We start from the raw sequence: 15777 nt of genomic DNA on the forward strand, positions 1-15777 counted from the left end.
TGCGAATAGCAATCGAAAACAAGTTGGGAGATATGGAAAGTCTTAGGGAAAGATTGCACAACCTGAATAAACTTGACGAACGGTGATTACAAGCACAATGGGCTACCGAAGTTTCACAGTGCAGACGCAAGGTATGGCACAACAAGCACTTAAAAACTCAAACAAGTTTCAACCGGGCCAACTAGTATTGAAGTACAATGGGCGTAATGAAATCAAACTAGGAAAATTCAAAGTGAAATGGGTTGGGCCATATAAAATTCGTGAAGTGGGCAATAACGGAGCAATAAAGCAATGGATGTTGGATGGAAAGGAGCTAACAGATGCAGTAAATAGGTCGAAATTAAAAATATATCATGAAATGAATAAAGACCTGCGAGAGAATGAGACCCGAACGAACAACTAAGAAGCAATATAAAAATATAATAATAAATAATAGATAATAGTAATATATATATAGATAGTTATAATAAAAATGTGCAAAATAGACGAAGTAGTAATATAATAATAAATATACATAAAGATTATTGTAGTGGAGTAACAGGAAGATTACCGTACAAACAGAGGAAAACAATGCATTCATCAAAGGACAATAGGCATCACTGTACGGCTTCAACAAATAAAGGTAAGTACCATACGGCCAATGAAAAGTGGAGCAAACAAAAACAAAGTCGTACTCACTATTCAACCAGCCAACATCAGAGAGAAAGAGCACATGTATGTACTGTACGGTTTGGGAGAAAAAGATCGTTGTTGACTGCTGCTACGTATGGCTAAAACAAAAGGTCACAAGAATACAAACTTACCATACAACTATAGGGAGGAATACTGGGGAGACCATATGATCGTACGGCAATAATGAAAGCGCAAAGGTGAAGCAAGTTTCAACACCAAACGGCCAAGAGGACTATTATATGGCCAAGGCAATCACAAACTAGTTAAAGAGTACCGTACAATGTACGGACTTGCAAGTTCCAAGATCCCACAAGGAAAAGAGTTTTACTGTATGATGTCCAAACCTTGTAGAAAAGGGGTATACAACATATTGTACTAACATAGCAAGAAGAGCAGCGTATACCATATGGACTTAGCAAAGTGCTACAAACTGCCAAATATGAATACTGTACGATTTTGAAGACTCGATTAGAAGTAGAACACAAGCCGTACGGCTAAGCCGATGTAATGTAGAGCATATTGTACAGTCTAAACCGATGCAGTGTAGAGGATATTGTACGGCCTAAGCCGATGCAGGGCTACAGAGCAAGGGAACATTAAGAGTGTCATACAATAGGAAAGCATGTGTGAATAAATTACAAGGTCTATCGCATAGAGTGGAAAACATTGAGGTTGGAAGAAGTCACCATGCAGCCTGGCAGGGTTCACGAGAGGGAAAGGTATTATAAACAAGCACGAACACAACAATTAATAATCATCTTAAGAAGACATAGTGTGGATGCAAATGTGGATGCAAGTGTGGATACAAAATGACTTGAGGAATAAAGGGATTAAGGATACAGCAAGATCTCAACATACGGATTAAGGAGAGGTGAGCGAGGAGTTGGCACCTATATGGCAACAAGAAAAATCACTTGCAGTACATAAAGTCAACTCACAAAGACGTGCGACAGCAAAACCTAACACATCACTGGGGGCATGTGAGCAATAAACTTAAGAAGGGCCATCTCTCAAGAGTCATATGGACGCTGAAAAAGGGAAAAGCTCGAGGTAAGTTGTAACTAACCCAACTGTTTCCGTTTTTCTATCCTCACAGAAAAAGACAAAAGAGGTGGCAGTTATGCATTCATCCGGGAAGAAAGTGTGGAAGAAGAAATTAGAAGATTCTGCAAGCGGCACAATGAACAGGAACGTACAGGCTTTACCATTGGGTGTGTGTATTGCAAGAAGTACAGGCAAAAAGAAGGAAAGGGCACAACCGCTGCAACTATGCACCTCACAACTCAGAATGTGACGTTCTAGGGTTTGAACAGGTTGGAGCGTAGAAAATGGTGGCAGTAGACCTTGAATGACCATTTTGTGAAGTAGGGCATATGGAGGGCATAGGTGGAATGGGCGTCGCAGATGCCAATATTCTGCATTCGCAACTTCGAGGGTTTTCTCCACACCATGCTAGAAACCTATTACCTATTCTCGCGAACAAGCTCATTTCCATACCTAGGACAAAATCTCATGATATCTTTTAGAGCTGTAGACTTCACCAATGTGTTCAGCATACCTGGTCATGCGCAGGGAGGAAAAAAAATAACAAGCCAAAGACACTGGATCAGGAAGTCAAGGCGTAGCTGGGAGAACTAGTATGTGGGAATTGGTCTCAGGTAGAAAGCGAAGCCCTAATGGATACTTTGAAGGGAAGGGGATTGAAGAAATCTGATGTGCATGGACACTGGCATTTTTTGATGGACCTAGTAAAAAATTGACTCACTGGATCAAGTAGGGCATCAAACATCTCATTTCTACAGGTGACCATGATGAACAACATCATAAATGGCAAAGTGTATGACTGAGCATCTGTACTGGTTGAGCGATGAATGAATTCATGATATTGCAGCACAAAACATTATATACGCCACACTACGCCATTGGTCTATTTCTTGATGCTCCAACACGGATGATACTGGAGATCAAGCCAGGTCCAATAAAACTAGGGGAGCCTCTGATCATGCAATGAAAGCACCTTGATACTCCCCGAGGGCAAAAGACCATTGGACAAAAGAGGATGCAACAGGAGGTAGAAATCTCTGAGCACGGGAACACGGATAGTGGGAGATGGGACACATCCTTCAAAGACACTGACAACTCGGAGGAGGAAGTGGAGGACAAGGAGGATGATGAGGAAGTTGAAGTTATCATAGCACCACCACTATTATTTCCAAGTTTCCTCGCAGCTACATCCCACTCACTTAGTTCCAGCAAGCATGCACATTCCTAGATTTGGGCAATTTAGGCAACCTGTGGTTATGACTCCAGTCGCCATAACAATTGGACCAGTAGCATGGCTAGTACCTCAACCATCACTCCGACCAGCATTAGTGCCTTCAGGAGTTGCTGAACCTTCAATCGATCGAGAGGTTTTGTCAGCTACAATCATGGTTCTACTAGAGATAGGGGTTGAGACACATATAGCCACAATTATACCCGATGATGAGGTAGAGACAAAGGAGGGAGTGATGAAGATATCGATACAGACAAAAATAGGTGAGGGTTTGAGGACACACGATGTTCACTTAGATGTAGTGGGCTCAGACATGGTGGTTACTATAGACGCAACATTCTTAGCAACGTCAGTGGCAAAGGAGCTGAGCAAGGCAAGTAAATCTCAAAAATTGAGCACATACTCGATTACGAGGTTTAACACACACCAGCACCAAAAGTGTCGAGCATTCTTTCACTTGAGCGAGAAGTAGCCCCGGAAGGAGATCTTGTAGGCACGCAGACACAAGTGGAGGAGAGCCACCTGACATTGATTGATGAGATACCACACTCATCAACAAATAGCACTGTTGAGCGGATGATAGAAACAATGAAGACAACTATGGGTACCCAGCAGCTTACAATGAGGCTAGAGACATCGATGGGAGAGGATGTGAAGACATTTCTAGCTGATGTAGTGACTCAAGCTTTCTAAGTGGTGATCTTTGCACAGACACATGCTTTGGATTTAGTGGTGCAGGAGCTAGAGCACGCCATATCCTTCATGAGAGTAGGGTACTTAGCTGCCTTTCTAGTTTGTTTTGAGGAGCGCGGATAGCCTAGAGTAGAGACTTTGAAGATGAGCAAAGGTTGGGCGACTACTAGAGAGTCGGTTGTGGAGAGTTGCATAGAGACTCTAAATAGTGACGTAGTCCAGATATATCGTGATGCTTATTATGCTCTTCAATGGAGCCAGGCAGACCAAGAAGCGACAGAGAGGGCTCGGGAGGAGTCAACTACCAGGTTAGCAATAGTGAAGGTGGATCTACCTGCAAAGAAGGCAGCTTGGGAGTCAGAAAGAGAAGCTTAGAAGTCCAAAGGATAGCATTTATGGCTCAACTGGATGAGGCTAGGTGAGAGAAGAGTCGGCTACAATAGGAGTCTACAAAAAAGGAGGTAGAGCTTGGAGAGATTGCCAAGATGATGCAAACAGCCTTGGAGATTTAGATGTAGGCTGAAGCAGATCAAAAGATACGGACCAAGCATGTGCGTGAGCTACGAGCACAACTGAATGAGCTTAGAGCACAGGGGGTGTCTACTACACCAGGGACGCATCCCTCTTCTTCTTAGTTGTTTAAATCTTGATGTAATTAGTGGTTGAATTATAATTTGAGTTTTGATGTATAAGTTGTCTCTATTTTGTCGTCCGGAGATGACTTTACTTTTGGGGGGGATGATGTTGTCGGTAAAAACTATTATAGTCGACAAGTAGAATTGGTATCTGAAAGGTCGCATGATAGTCGAGTCACTCCTTCAGGAAGCATATGTACATTGTCCGAATGGATTTATGGATCATCATTGTAATTGGAATTGCATATTTTCTTATATGAAATAAGTCTCTATTCTATGTTACATTCTAATCTATTAATGCAATAAGTATTTGTCTACCCTATATGGAAAACATGTCCCACTCAAATTATGGATCGATTAGAGACAAAACATAGTAGCCACCAAAATGTACACATTTAAAAAATGATTAAATCAGTATTTCTATTTATATATTGATAGGTTATTGATCAAGCATGAGAAAGCATTACCTTTGTAAAGTTTTGAGAGTATGTACAAGACGACAGAGGCCTCAACAATATTCCGCTTGCTCTTACTAGATTCCTCTTCCTCTTCTTTTCCATCTTCTATATTAATAAATGCATATGTTCCATACATTTCAGATTTAATATATGCAATGCCATTTGGTTCCTTTTTAACATTGGGACCATTTATGATACAGTTACCATAAAACTCCATATTTGGGAATTGACATATCAATGGATGCATGCGATATTGTGTATTTAGAAGATGGACAGGATGACCAAGATGCTGTAATCTTTCAAAAAGACTTCTACCATATCCTGCTTCCTGTGATATCTGCAAGTCAAACACAAGATACCTTTAAAATAAAAAATTGAGCATTATACCAAACAGAAACAAAGACACAACAAATTAACCTAATAAATACAAACCTTGCTAATAACTGTTTCAGCCAATTGATTTGGATCTCCTATAAGTATTGCATGTCTCAAACCTCTGATTTGCAATGCAATAGTTGACTCAGCTTCTGTAAGCTGTGCTGCTTCATCAATAATCAAGCAGTCAAATGATGTAGCATTCATGCACCTTTTAGCAGATGATGAGACTGTTGAAAATACCAATTTTGCATGCAACATGCACATCTTCTCTATTCCCTCAGTGGAGATGAATGTTTGGGCCATGCAGGCAATATCAGTTCCACTAGATAAATGCTTTCTCAGCAATTGGATACACTCACATCTCTTCATATAAAGATTAACCTTTAAGTCTTTCTTATCATGACGAATATTCTCATTAAATTTACCTGTTAACCCTTCTGCCTCTCCCAGACCTTCACTATTACTGCAAAAACATTCTCTAAGGACTCTTTCTTTGATTTTATTATCTTCAACAAGATTCACAAAAGATTGAACAATGTTGATCAAACATTTCAATTCATGTTTTCCTGATAAGCCCCCTGGTAAATCATTTATTAATGTTCTTGCACCTTCATAAAATTCTGAGGTTAACTTTTTCAGTGTCTGCTTGAGGTACTCTGAAAAATCAATCAAGCCTGTTTCTTTTGGTGTTTGTTGAAAAACTTCATACTGGGAAACAGCTGATTCAAGAAAGTCAAGAAGTGATATCACCCTATGCCTCCATCCAGTCATTGGTAGGAAACATTTTGACAAACGATCAACTCGATATGTAAGGAAAATGTCTCCAAAAATACCTTCAGGATCAAATCTCTCCTCATTTCCTACGAGTAGGAGATCACTCAAACTCAAGACACAAGGAAAATTCTCTGTATCAGGACAACATCCAGATGGACTATTAACAATATTGATGAATCTCATTGCCACTTCTGATACTGCTGCATTTGTGGGCGCACACACAACTACTTTGAGCTTCTCATGGACTAAGATGGAAAGAAGTGAGATCAGTGTCGAGGTCTTCCCTGTTCCTGGGGGGCCCTGGATCAACTGTATATCCGAAGAAAAATTAGATTCAATAGTATTAACTGCTTGGAATACAGCAGAAACTTGAGAATCATTGAAATTATGGGGCATGAAGTGCTTGCTCTTGAATTTCTCAAAATTTTCTTCTTCCACTTCTCCACATGCCTTGTGATAATCCTAAAAATCCCATCAAATTCAGATTAGTGCAAATCTTCCAGCTTGTCTGCAAGAAAATGTAGTTCTTTTTTTCATAAACAATGACCAAACAAAACAATTACAATATACATAAAACTCAAGACAATCCAAGTACATACCACTGTATTCAGATTTATTGCCTTACAGAGCATGGCCGTACTTTGTTCCTTAACTCCCAAATGAGTATGTAAAGCATTCCAAATTCTCGAACACGATATGATACTACTGAGATTGAAAGCAAAGTATTTAGTCTTCATATTGTCACTTGTTGATGTAAAGGGATGTCCGTAGCACACATATGCCTTCACTGTCGCTGTCAATTTATCCGAAGTTGCATCATCATAGTTGGTGCTATGGACTAAAGCTAACAAGTACTCATCATTTAAGAAATCCAGATTCTCAGGTAATTTTTTGGATAGCATGAGAATATCCATTGGTTTCAACTTCAAACTTTCTTTCTCCTTGTCCTCTCCTGTATCAGGCTCCCTGTCAATAAGCATGTCATATGTCTCTATCACACCTTCTGATAGCTGTGTTTTGACCTGAAATTTCATTGCTGCACATGCTTGACAAATAGATTCCAGGCGCTGTTGAAGTTTCGCTCGCATTTCTTCAACTAGTGGCCAAACAAATGAACCAAGGTATTCTCCTACAGACGTAAATGTCTCTGGAATATCATTAACCTGAAAACCCAACATATAAATTACTAAAACTTATAAAGTCCATCTGTATGAGAAAAAGCTATTGTTCTGATGGATTGGCTACCATTTGCATCTATATGAAAGAAGTAATTTTTTTAAAAATAGATAAATTTGGTCCAACTCAACTAGAAATTATTGCCTCACATCAATACATTAAGTCATGCACACTATTCAGTTGTCATGAAACAAATAAAATTTCGGAGAAAGGAAAATTTACTTGTACTGTCAGCACAAATCATTCCTTCTATTCAATCATCTTCAAACATTTTAAATTTTAGGAAAAAAGAACCGTAAACGAACTGTCAATACAAATGAAAGATGATGGAAATATTGATGTTATAGGAAAATAATACAAAGATTACAGGTAAACAGGTATTTTTGTATGCTGAATAATCTTTGAAATCAAGAATGATATTTCACGTGCACTAAAAATATATGCTAAATGAAATTTTAAGGCCAAAAATAAGTATTGCTTAAAGAGCATGAAATTCTTAGAAAAGAACATTTAAATAGCCAGTTCACTTATAATTGTCGATTATCATTAGGTTAAGTGGTCAATTAATCCACCAAACTTTTGTTCGTATCAGATAACTCCGTTTGGGGAATTCCCTGAAATGCACTTAGATCTCCAACCTTGTGTTATTCATCACGCAGTATTGGATCCATCTGTAATTAATGGCTGTGCAGTGATGGAAGATAAGTTGCAGACAGAGAGAGCATATAAAGATTAAGTTCTGCCACTTAATCTGATAAATGATATTCTTGGATACATCAGCTATTCATCATTCCAATGAGCCAGTGTTTCTAACCAAAAATAAACAACAATCTTATTTTCTCCTTTGCTATTTGCAGACTCCAAGAATTTGCTAATTGACATAAACAACAATCTTATTTTCACCTTGGCTATTTGCAGACTCCAAGAATTTGCTAAGTGACAAAGGAATTCTGGACTTCGCATTATTTCTCTTGATTGATAATTGTTATTTAACAATGGCCAAAATTTATTGATGTATTAATAACTCATAAGCAACCCTCTCATCATGTACATAACTGTTTGAAACGCATCTGTATGAGCAGCAGTGCAACCACTGCATCTAGAAGAGGTCACCATTGTATGTTGGGTTCCTATGGAGAAGATGTATAGCAACAGATTGAAGTTAAAAAAGCTTTTGAATGATGTAGAGCGTATATTAGCAAAGGTGGAGAAGAGGATTACATCTTCCAAATGTAATTAAGTGAAATGGTAAAAATTCATATCCATGCTGTTTCTTCCTATATTTTTAAATTTTTGACCCATGGTGAGTAAGTTATTTTAATGCATTAACCAGTTTTACATGTAAGTTGACAAATAGATTTACTGCAATTTGTTTCCCTTTCACACATTCCAAGAGTCTAGGCTTGGCTACTAAATCTACCCTTTGCAGCCTTGGATCAGATCCACAATTGTGGAATTGAGCCATGCCATTTCCGTGAATATGATTATTAACCTACAAGCTCTAAATACAAATTTCACATTTTTAACTTCATCATTTTCCTATTAACCATCGATATAGGAGCATCTTGGGGAATTGAATAATCGATATCAACAAAAAGCATAATTTGTTTTCCCTTTATTTTGATTCAAATCAAATCCCAATCAATTTCTCTCACAAAGGCAACAGAGATATGTGGTGCAGTGTTACAAGACTCGCCATGACTTAGCAAACACCAATGCAAGAAGGTCAAAACAAGGCCCAATAACACGTGACCTGGGTACACAGTGAGGCCCAAAATTTGACTTGTCCAACAGTTGTCAAAACATTCTCATATTTGGTTGACCTTGTCAGAAGAGGATTATTAAAGCCGAGATCAAATGATACGTATAAAACCAATATCAATGAAGAAGATGCATGTCATAAGCAAAATCGATGAATAATTATGTTGCCTTCTAGACGTCCTGAATCAAGCAATCCATTGGATACAAATGTTGATAATGGAATGTAAATTTTCAGATTTAAGAATGAAAGAAAGAGGGTCTATCTTTCTCAACCACTGTTATCGAACTGGTACTGTACATAGGGAGTAGAGTAAGGTGCTATTCAATATCTTATTCCACAGCTTTACTTTTGACAGTGCACGGGATAGTGAAAGGATACTCTGAGATGACTATTTGTGAAATCTTCTCATGGAAAAGCATTCAACGTCGACAATCTATGTGAAATGCAGTCAAGGAATGTAAATGAATTTGGTGAAAAGGTTTTATAAAAAAATTATCGGGCATATATGGTCACATTTCATAAACTTCAACGATATTCTCCTTCAAAGAGGTATATTTGCATCCAATGATACGTGATGTCTTGGAAGGCCTTCATAAAAGGTTGGAGCAAGGAAACCTAGATCGCAATGGACTTGAGACTGCAAAAGAGAGGCAGCTAGAAAAACTTAGAAATGATATTACAGAGTGTGGGACAGGTGCTGTTCGTTTTGACTATCATGCGTTGTGTTGGTTATGAGCAAATGGGAAGTCGGGAAGGGAAGCTGTTTGGTTCCTGTTATTAAAGAAAGACTGGGTGATCTTCATTGTTCCCTTTAGTGTCTAGTTACGCATTTTGTGTTCGAGACCAATAGTAAGTGTTTTCAGGGAGGACCCTAAACTGTGCTACTTGAAATACATTTTCCATCTCCATCAACAGCATAGAAATATCGATTAGCGAACCTCCGTAGATAAGCTTTAATGAACGTTTAAGTTAAGGGAATGTGAAGCATCGACCAGATATATGAGTTACTTAGCATCATGATTCGGAGTGATAGAAAAGAAAGATTGAAGTGCAGGAAATTGTCCTGTATGCGAATCCGAGCTATTTTCGAAAAGGAGAATTGAAAAGAAACTTCAGGATTTAAAGAGTCAAAGTATCTACTCGTATGCTTGAAATATCTTTAGAAGAAAAATGGATGTTTTACCTTTTGAAGTTTCTCTTAAATACTGATGTAATTGTTGACGCAGGGGGTCTTTTCCGCTGCTAAAAGGAGAGCGCTATGTACACGGGAAAAAGGGAGTCTCTGAGATTCTTTTAGATTCAAACAAAGATTTGTTTTTCTGATGTTAAACATTTCTTTTCGAAAAAAATTGTTCTGATGTTAAATTAGTTTCTTCTTATGCTTATTTTTTCACCTTCCGTTTTTGTTTTGCAGATGATATGAGAGTTACTGTGCTCTAGTTGATGATGTAATTTATCATCACGTTTTATGTTCTCATGTTCGCAGCAGAAATATTTTTCTAAGAACCATTAATCTCAGAACGATTTTTCCATTCGTTGGTTCAATTCATCACTGCTCGTGATCATTAAACAAACCTTGGAATCTTTCGCAACGATTAACCTGTTTACCAACGTTGTTCAACACCAAATTGAATCCTTAGAATTAGGATTCCTGAACACAGATCCTCACATGGACTCTCTTGACTAAGCATCCTGATTTAGATTATAGCGTCAGACTTCCAAAATCTTGAAAAACAAAATAGACCAAGGAGAATTGATGTGGAATGAAAGCCCATTATAAGAATATGTCATTGTAGTGAATGGCCTGCATCATGATAAATCCACGCTAGAGCATAACTAAAAGTCATGACACGTAAACTGCAATGTTAAAACTTAATATTAAAGGAGAAATGAAAATTGCTCACGAACGCATTCAGTCGAAGAGGCAAGGTTACACAAGACTATTAGGCTGGTCTTCAAGACTGCTAGGGTGGTCTTGTGGGTATCATTAAAATCTTTCCTTTCATTTCATTTGAAAATCTATTTACACAATTTTTTGTGCAAAATCAATAAATACAATGTCAATTAGTAAGCAGTAGGAAATGTTTAATTTGCACACTGGCAGCTGGATCAATTATAGACAACAGAAGATTGGCACCCTGTTTTAGGAATGAAAGAATTAATGATATTAATGACCTTGGCTAATTTTAAAGATCAAAGAATAAGTGTCTTAAATTATCTTTATATAGAATTTTTCTCGCAATCTAATTGAATTTATCTTCATCAAATAAATGATTCAAATTTTTAAATTGTTTTAATCTTAAAAACTATTTTCATACTGAATACTTTTATCTTCTTAAACTGCATATTCCCTAATAAAATGTCATTCATTTTCACCCCACCTTATTGCAAAATGCATTCTAAACAATAAATTTGTATTGGAATTCAAATCCAAAAAAAACTAAGCCTAAAAAGAAAATGGCCTTTGTCTTCAACAGATATTTACTACTTATAATGTGTTGAAGAAGTGCACATTTTATGTTAATTAGTTGAACATTGTTTTCTTATGTTTCACTACTACTTTTATATTATGACATCGATGAGGAAAGAAATAGAGAGCATTGGGTCTTAGTAGATATTTATTCTGTGTGATGTGTTGTGATGTGTTAGATAGTGGTTTTTTTATATTAAATATTTGAATAATTTTTTCTATATTTTCAGTTGTATTTCTATTTTACTTTCTGAAGCTGTATATAAGATTTTTATGTTCATGATTTTAATATATTTATATGAAATTATAAGATCATTTTAGATGTGTTTATTGATATACGTAAGCGTATGAGGGTTGAGTTTTTGTTTATATTGTGAATGGTTATGTGCTTAAGCAAGAGTGCAATAGATTAATCTATTGGATTTTTTAATTTAAAAGAATATTTTTGAGTATTTTAGTGTGAATTATATGTTTGGTTGGTTTCATACTATATCTATTGTTTCTATTCTATAAAATTATGGGGTTATAAAAATCCACATATTTTAATATTTGTTATTTCATGAAGATTCTTACGCTTTTTTTTATTCTCTTAGGGTTTGCATATAGGTTTTTGTCTCTGTTTTCTTATTCCTCTTTGATTCAATTCTCTCTGTGGTGCATTACATTAATCATGGTTTTTACTCTTCAGATGTGATAGGCATTTCACTTGCAAATGATTTAATAGGAGTTGTGAGGTTAATTCTCAACTCCAACATGATAGCAAGTGCTCAAAGTCTGCTCTTTCCTAGTATTACTTTAGACTTACAAAGCTTTTATCTTGCAAGCTTGACATGCATTTTGATAGTGAACCTACCATAGCACTATTAATAATCCCCATAAGAAGTGTCACCCCAACCTCATTAAAAAGATAACTTAAATTTGAGATTAATCATTTGAGAATTGACATAGAATTAGTAGCTATATATTATATTCTCAATTTTGTATTTAATTTAGTAACAACTAAAACAAATTCTATTATCTTATAAGTAAAATCAAATAACAATTTGATAGTGAACCTACCAAAGAACTATTAATAATCCCCATAAGAAGTGCCACCCCAACCTCATTAAAAAGATAACTTAAATTTGAGATTAATCATTTGAGAATTGACATAGAATTAGTAGCTATATATTATATTCTCAAATTTGTATTTAATGTAATATCAACTAAAAACAAATTCTATTATATATTATATTCTCAATTTTGTATTTAACGTAATAACAACTAAAAAAAAATTCTATTATCTTATAAGTAAAATCCAATGACAATTAAAAATAAATTGTTGTCTTCAGCTAATATAGAAGAGATACGTAAATAAATAGAGGACAACTTATTATTATTTGTTATGTCAAATGTCCTTATATACATATTCAACATATTGCTTATTTTTCATTTGTGTTTTCAAGTGTTACCCTTCTATATCTAAATCCAAACATATTACGTTCATTATAATACAAGAACCTTTATCATCACCCATACTCAAGATATATCTTTTTTCAATAAATGTGTACACGCATAGATGTATATACACATATTTGCATGTCTATATATGTATAGATGTAAAAAAATGAAACAAAATGTATGTATATACAAATATATAAATAGTACTCATATTATTTAACTTTCACAAATTTGAAATGCATGCCTTTATTTTGAAAACGAGGAATACAAAAATTATATGTTCATAAAATTAAATATTTTTCTCAGCACCAAGTATCATAGTAATTAATTATCTTCAACTAATCCATTTTCTAAGTGAAAATGAAAATATAATTCGTTTTCAAATATGTAGTACAATAATTAAGTGTAAAAACTATTCTATATTTATAAGCTAAGATAATAATAAGTAATTAATCAAGTACTTTTCAAAATGTCAAATGGGTTAGGGCTACTTACTTCTAAGTGTGGCTTAATGGATTTACTCTTCGATCTAATTATTGATATGATATCAAATTTGACTTCATAATGTAAAATCGAATAACTACTTTTTTAAGCTATGGGATGAATTCATGATCCACAATCAATTTGATTTGATTTCACAACACAAAAATATATTCTCCTCCTAATCAACCTATGTAGTGCAAAATCAACCTAAGAAGTCATCAAACTAATATTGGTTCACCTCACTTTTGAATATCTAGAATTGCAATGCAAGACTAACAAATATTTATCAACATCTTATAAGAAGTCTAAGCCCCTTAAAGTAAGATCAACAGTCTCCTTAATCAAACCCTTAGGTAAATCAATTCGATGACCTTGAGAAATGACTATTTGTCACTCCAAATTTGGAAGATGATAATGAAATGGTTTCTTTGAACTGATGTGATAAGATATTTCCTATTGTCTAGTTGATCATAATGAATAAAGGTTTGACCTTTTATACAACAAACCACAAACCAATCTTGAATTCCAAATTGAAAAGGGTTAATGTTCTGTCAAGAAACTGATCTAGATTGAGTTTTACACCAAGATTCCAAATTGAACTAAGAAGAAGATAACATAAACATCATTGAAAATTAATCAAAAGTTGTATGGTTTACCATTACACATTTACTTTGCGAGGATGCAATCAAAAATTGATCTCAACATTTCTAAAATTAAAGAGAAAAATTGAACTAGTTTAGTTTTAGTAACTATCCCTTCCAAAATCAAACCTTTGGAAGTTCATGTGTAACACTTGTATCTATAAGCTCCTCCGCTATTTTAATACTTTCAAGACTCTAATTTCCTCTTTGAGACTTTTCCATACATACACTACTACTATTTTAATCAATCATTTTAAAGACACATTTATATGAAATTTCTATACACAAATATATCTGTTATACTATCTTTGGAATATATTTGAGAATGGGAGATTTTTAATGAGCGTAGTAATGATCAAGTCTGTCTTACTAGGAAGCTCTAAACATAATGAAAAAATCAGAGATGAGGTTGATATACTCTTCAGTCTAGAGCCCTTAGTGTAAAAGATTCAGCCTAAAAGTGATGCGCTCTTATGTAAAATGACTATTCATCAACCCTTTAAAAATTTGAATAACTATCATACAACTCATCCACTCTAAAACTAAATTTATGTCTTTCTCTATTATTTTAAGGTATTCATTTTATCCTCTCTTAGTTGAAATTTTCCCAACAAAAACAGGGAAGAGATTCCTTAGTCTAAAAGATTCAGCCTAAAACTGATGTGCCCTTATATAAAATAACTATTCATCAACCCTTTAAAAATTTGAATAACTATTATATAACTCATCCCCTCTAAAACTAAATTTCTGTCTTTCTCTATTATTACAAGGTATACATTTTATCCTCTCTTAGTCACATTTTCCCAACAAAAAAAGAGAAGAGATTCCTTAATCTAAAAGATTCAGCCTAAAACTGATGTGCTCTTATATAAAATAACTATTCATCAACCCTTTTAAAAATGTAATAACTATCATACAGCTCATCCCCTCTAAAACTAAATTTCTTCCGTTCTTAAAATCTTCTGTTAGTCAAAATTTTCCGAACAAAAACAAACAAGAGATTTCCTTAGTCTAAACAATCCAGGCTAAAACTGATGTGCTTTTATATAAAATAACTACTCATCAACCATTAAAAAATTGAATATCATACAACTCATCTCTCTAAAACCAAATTTTTGTCTTCCTCTATTATTTTAAGACATACATTTTATCTTCTTTTAGTTAATTTTTTCCTAACAAAAACAGGGAAAAGATTCTTATATTGTGCTCTCAATCCTAACCCAGTATAGGTTTTGTGAAACCTGACGACTGTAAATCACCTTTAACTAAACCCTTCTCAAAAGCATTTACATGCAGTTACAAAAATAACTACATTTCTGTAAATTATATATATCTGACCTTATGATGGTAGAGATTCTCATTCGTAATGTCCTGGACGGTCCATTTGAGCACCAATTCCTCAAACTGTTCTTTCACGTTGTTCTTCTGCCAACCCCGACTCCTACCGAACTCCTCCAGAAACTCCATGGCTGCTTTCGAGCTTCAAAACCTTTCTTAAAACAGATTTACATACCCTGCCGCTCCATTGCATATCAGTCGAGCTCCTCCAGAAATTTCATGGCCGAATTCGAGCTTCAAATTCTTTCTCAAAACATATTTATTTACCCTGCCGTTCCAATTGATATCATTTGAACTCCTCCGGAGCTTCAATGGCTGCTTTTGAGAATTAAATCCTTTCTTAAAACAAACTTATTCACCCTGCCGCTCCAATGCATATCAATTAAACTCCGGAAATTTAAAGGCCACTTTCAAGCTTCAAATCCTTTTCTTAAAACAGACTTATTTACCCTCCCGCTCCAATGCATATCCGTTGAACTCCTACAGAAATTCAGTGTCTTCTTTCGAGCTTCAAATTTTTTCTTATAACAAACTTTATAGACCCTGCGCTTCGCTGGATGTCAGCTGAATTTGAAAACAGGA

The 15777-nt window shown here is 35.3% G+C and overlaps 1 protein-coding gene across 3 annotated transcripts in view; it reads right to left on the reverse strand.

The window, feature by feature from the left end:
• Positions 1 to 15473, reverse strand: part of LOC149545874 (uncharacterized) — a 205368-nt gene extending 189895 nt beyond the window's left edge. For 2 of the 3 annotated variants that reach the window (XM_089790862.1, XM_089790861.1), the window contains exons 1-4: positions 15196 to 15473; positions 6485 to 7048; positions 5166 to 6347; positions 4743 to 5070 (exon numbers count right to left, since the gene is read on the reverse strand). In XM_089790862.1, the coding sequence (XP_089646988.1) occupies positions 4743 to 5070; positions 5166 to 6347; positions 6485 to 7048; positions 15196 to 15324 (2203 nt within the window). In that variant the 5' untranslated portion in view covers positions 15325 to 15473. The remainder of the gene's footprint in view (positions 1 to 4742; positions 5071 to 5165; positions 6348 to 6484; positions 7049 to 15195) is intronic. The other variant, XM_089790863.1, reaches the window with a different exon arrangement.
• Positions 15474 to 15777: the final 304 nt, after the last annotated feature.

This window comes from Cupressus sempervirens, chromosome 7, assembly GCF_028749045.1.
Source record: "Cupressus sempervirens isolate cs-2001-9-10 chromosome 7, ASM2874904v1, whole genome shotgun sequence".
Classification (NCBI taxonomy): domain Eukaryota; kingdom Viridiplantae; phylum Streptophyta; class Pinopsida; order Cupressales; family Cupressaceae; genus Cupressus; species Cupressus sempervirens.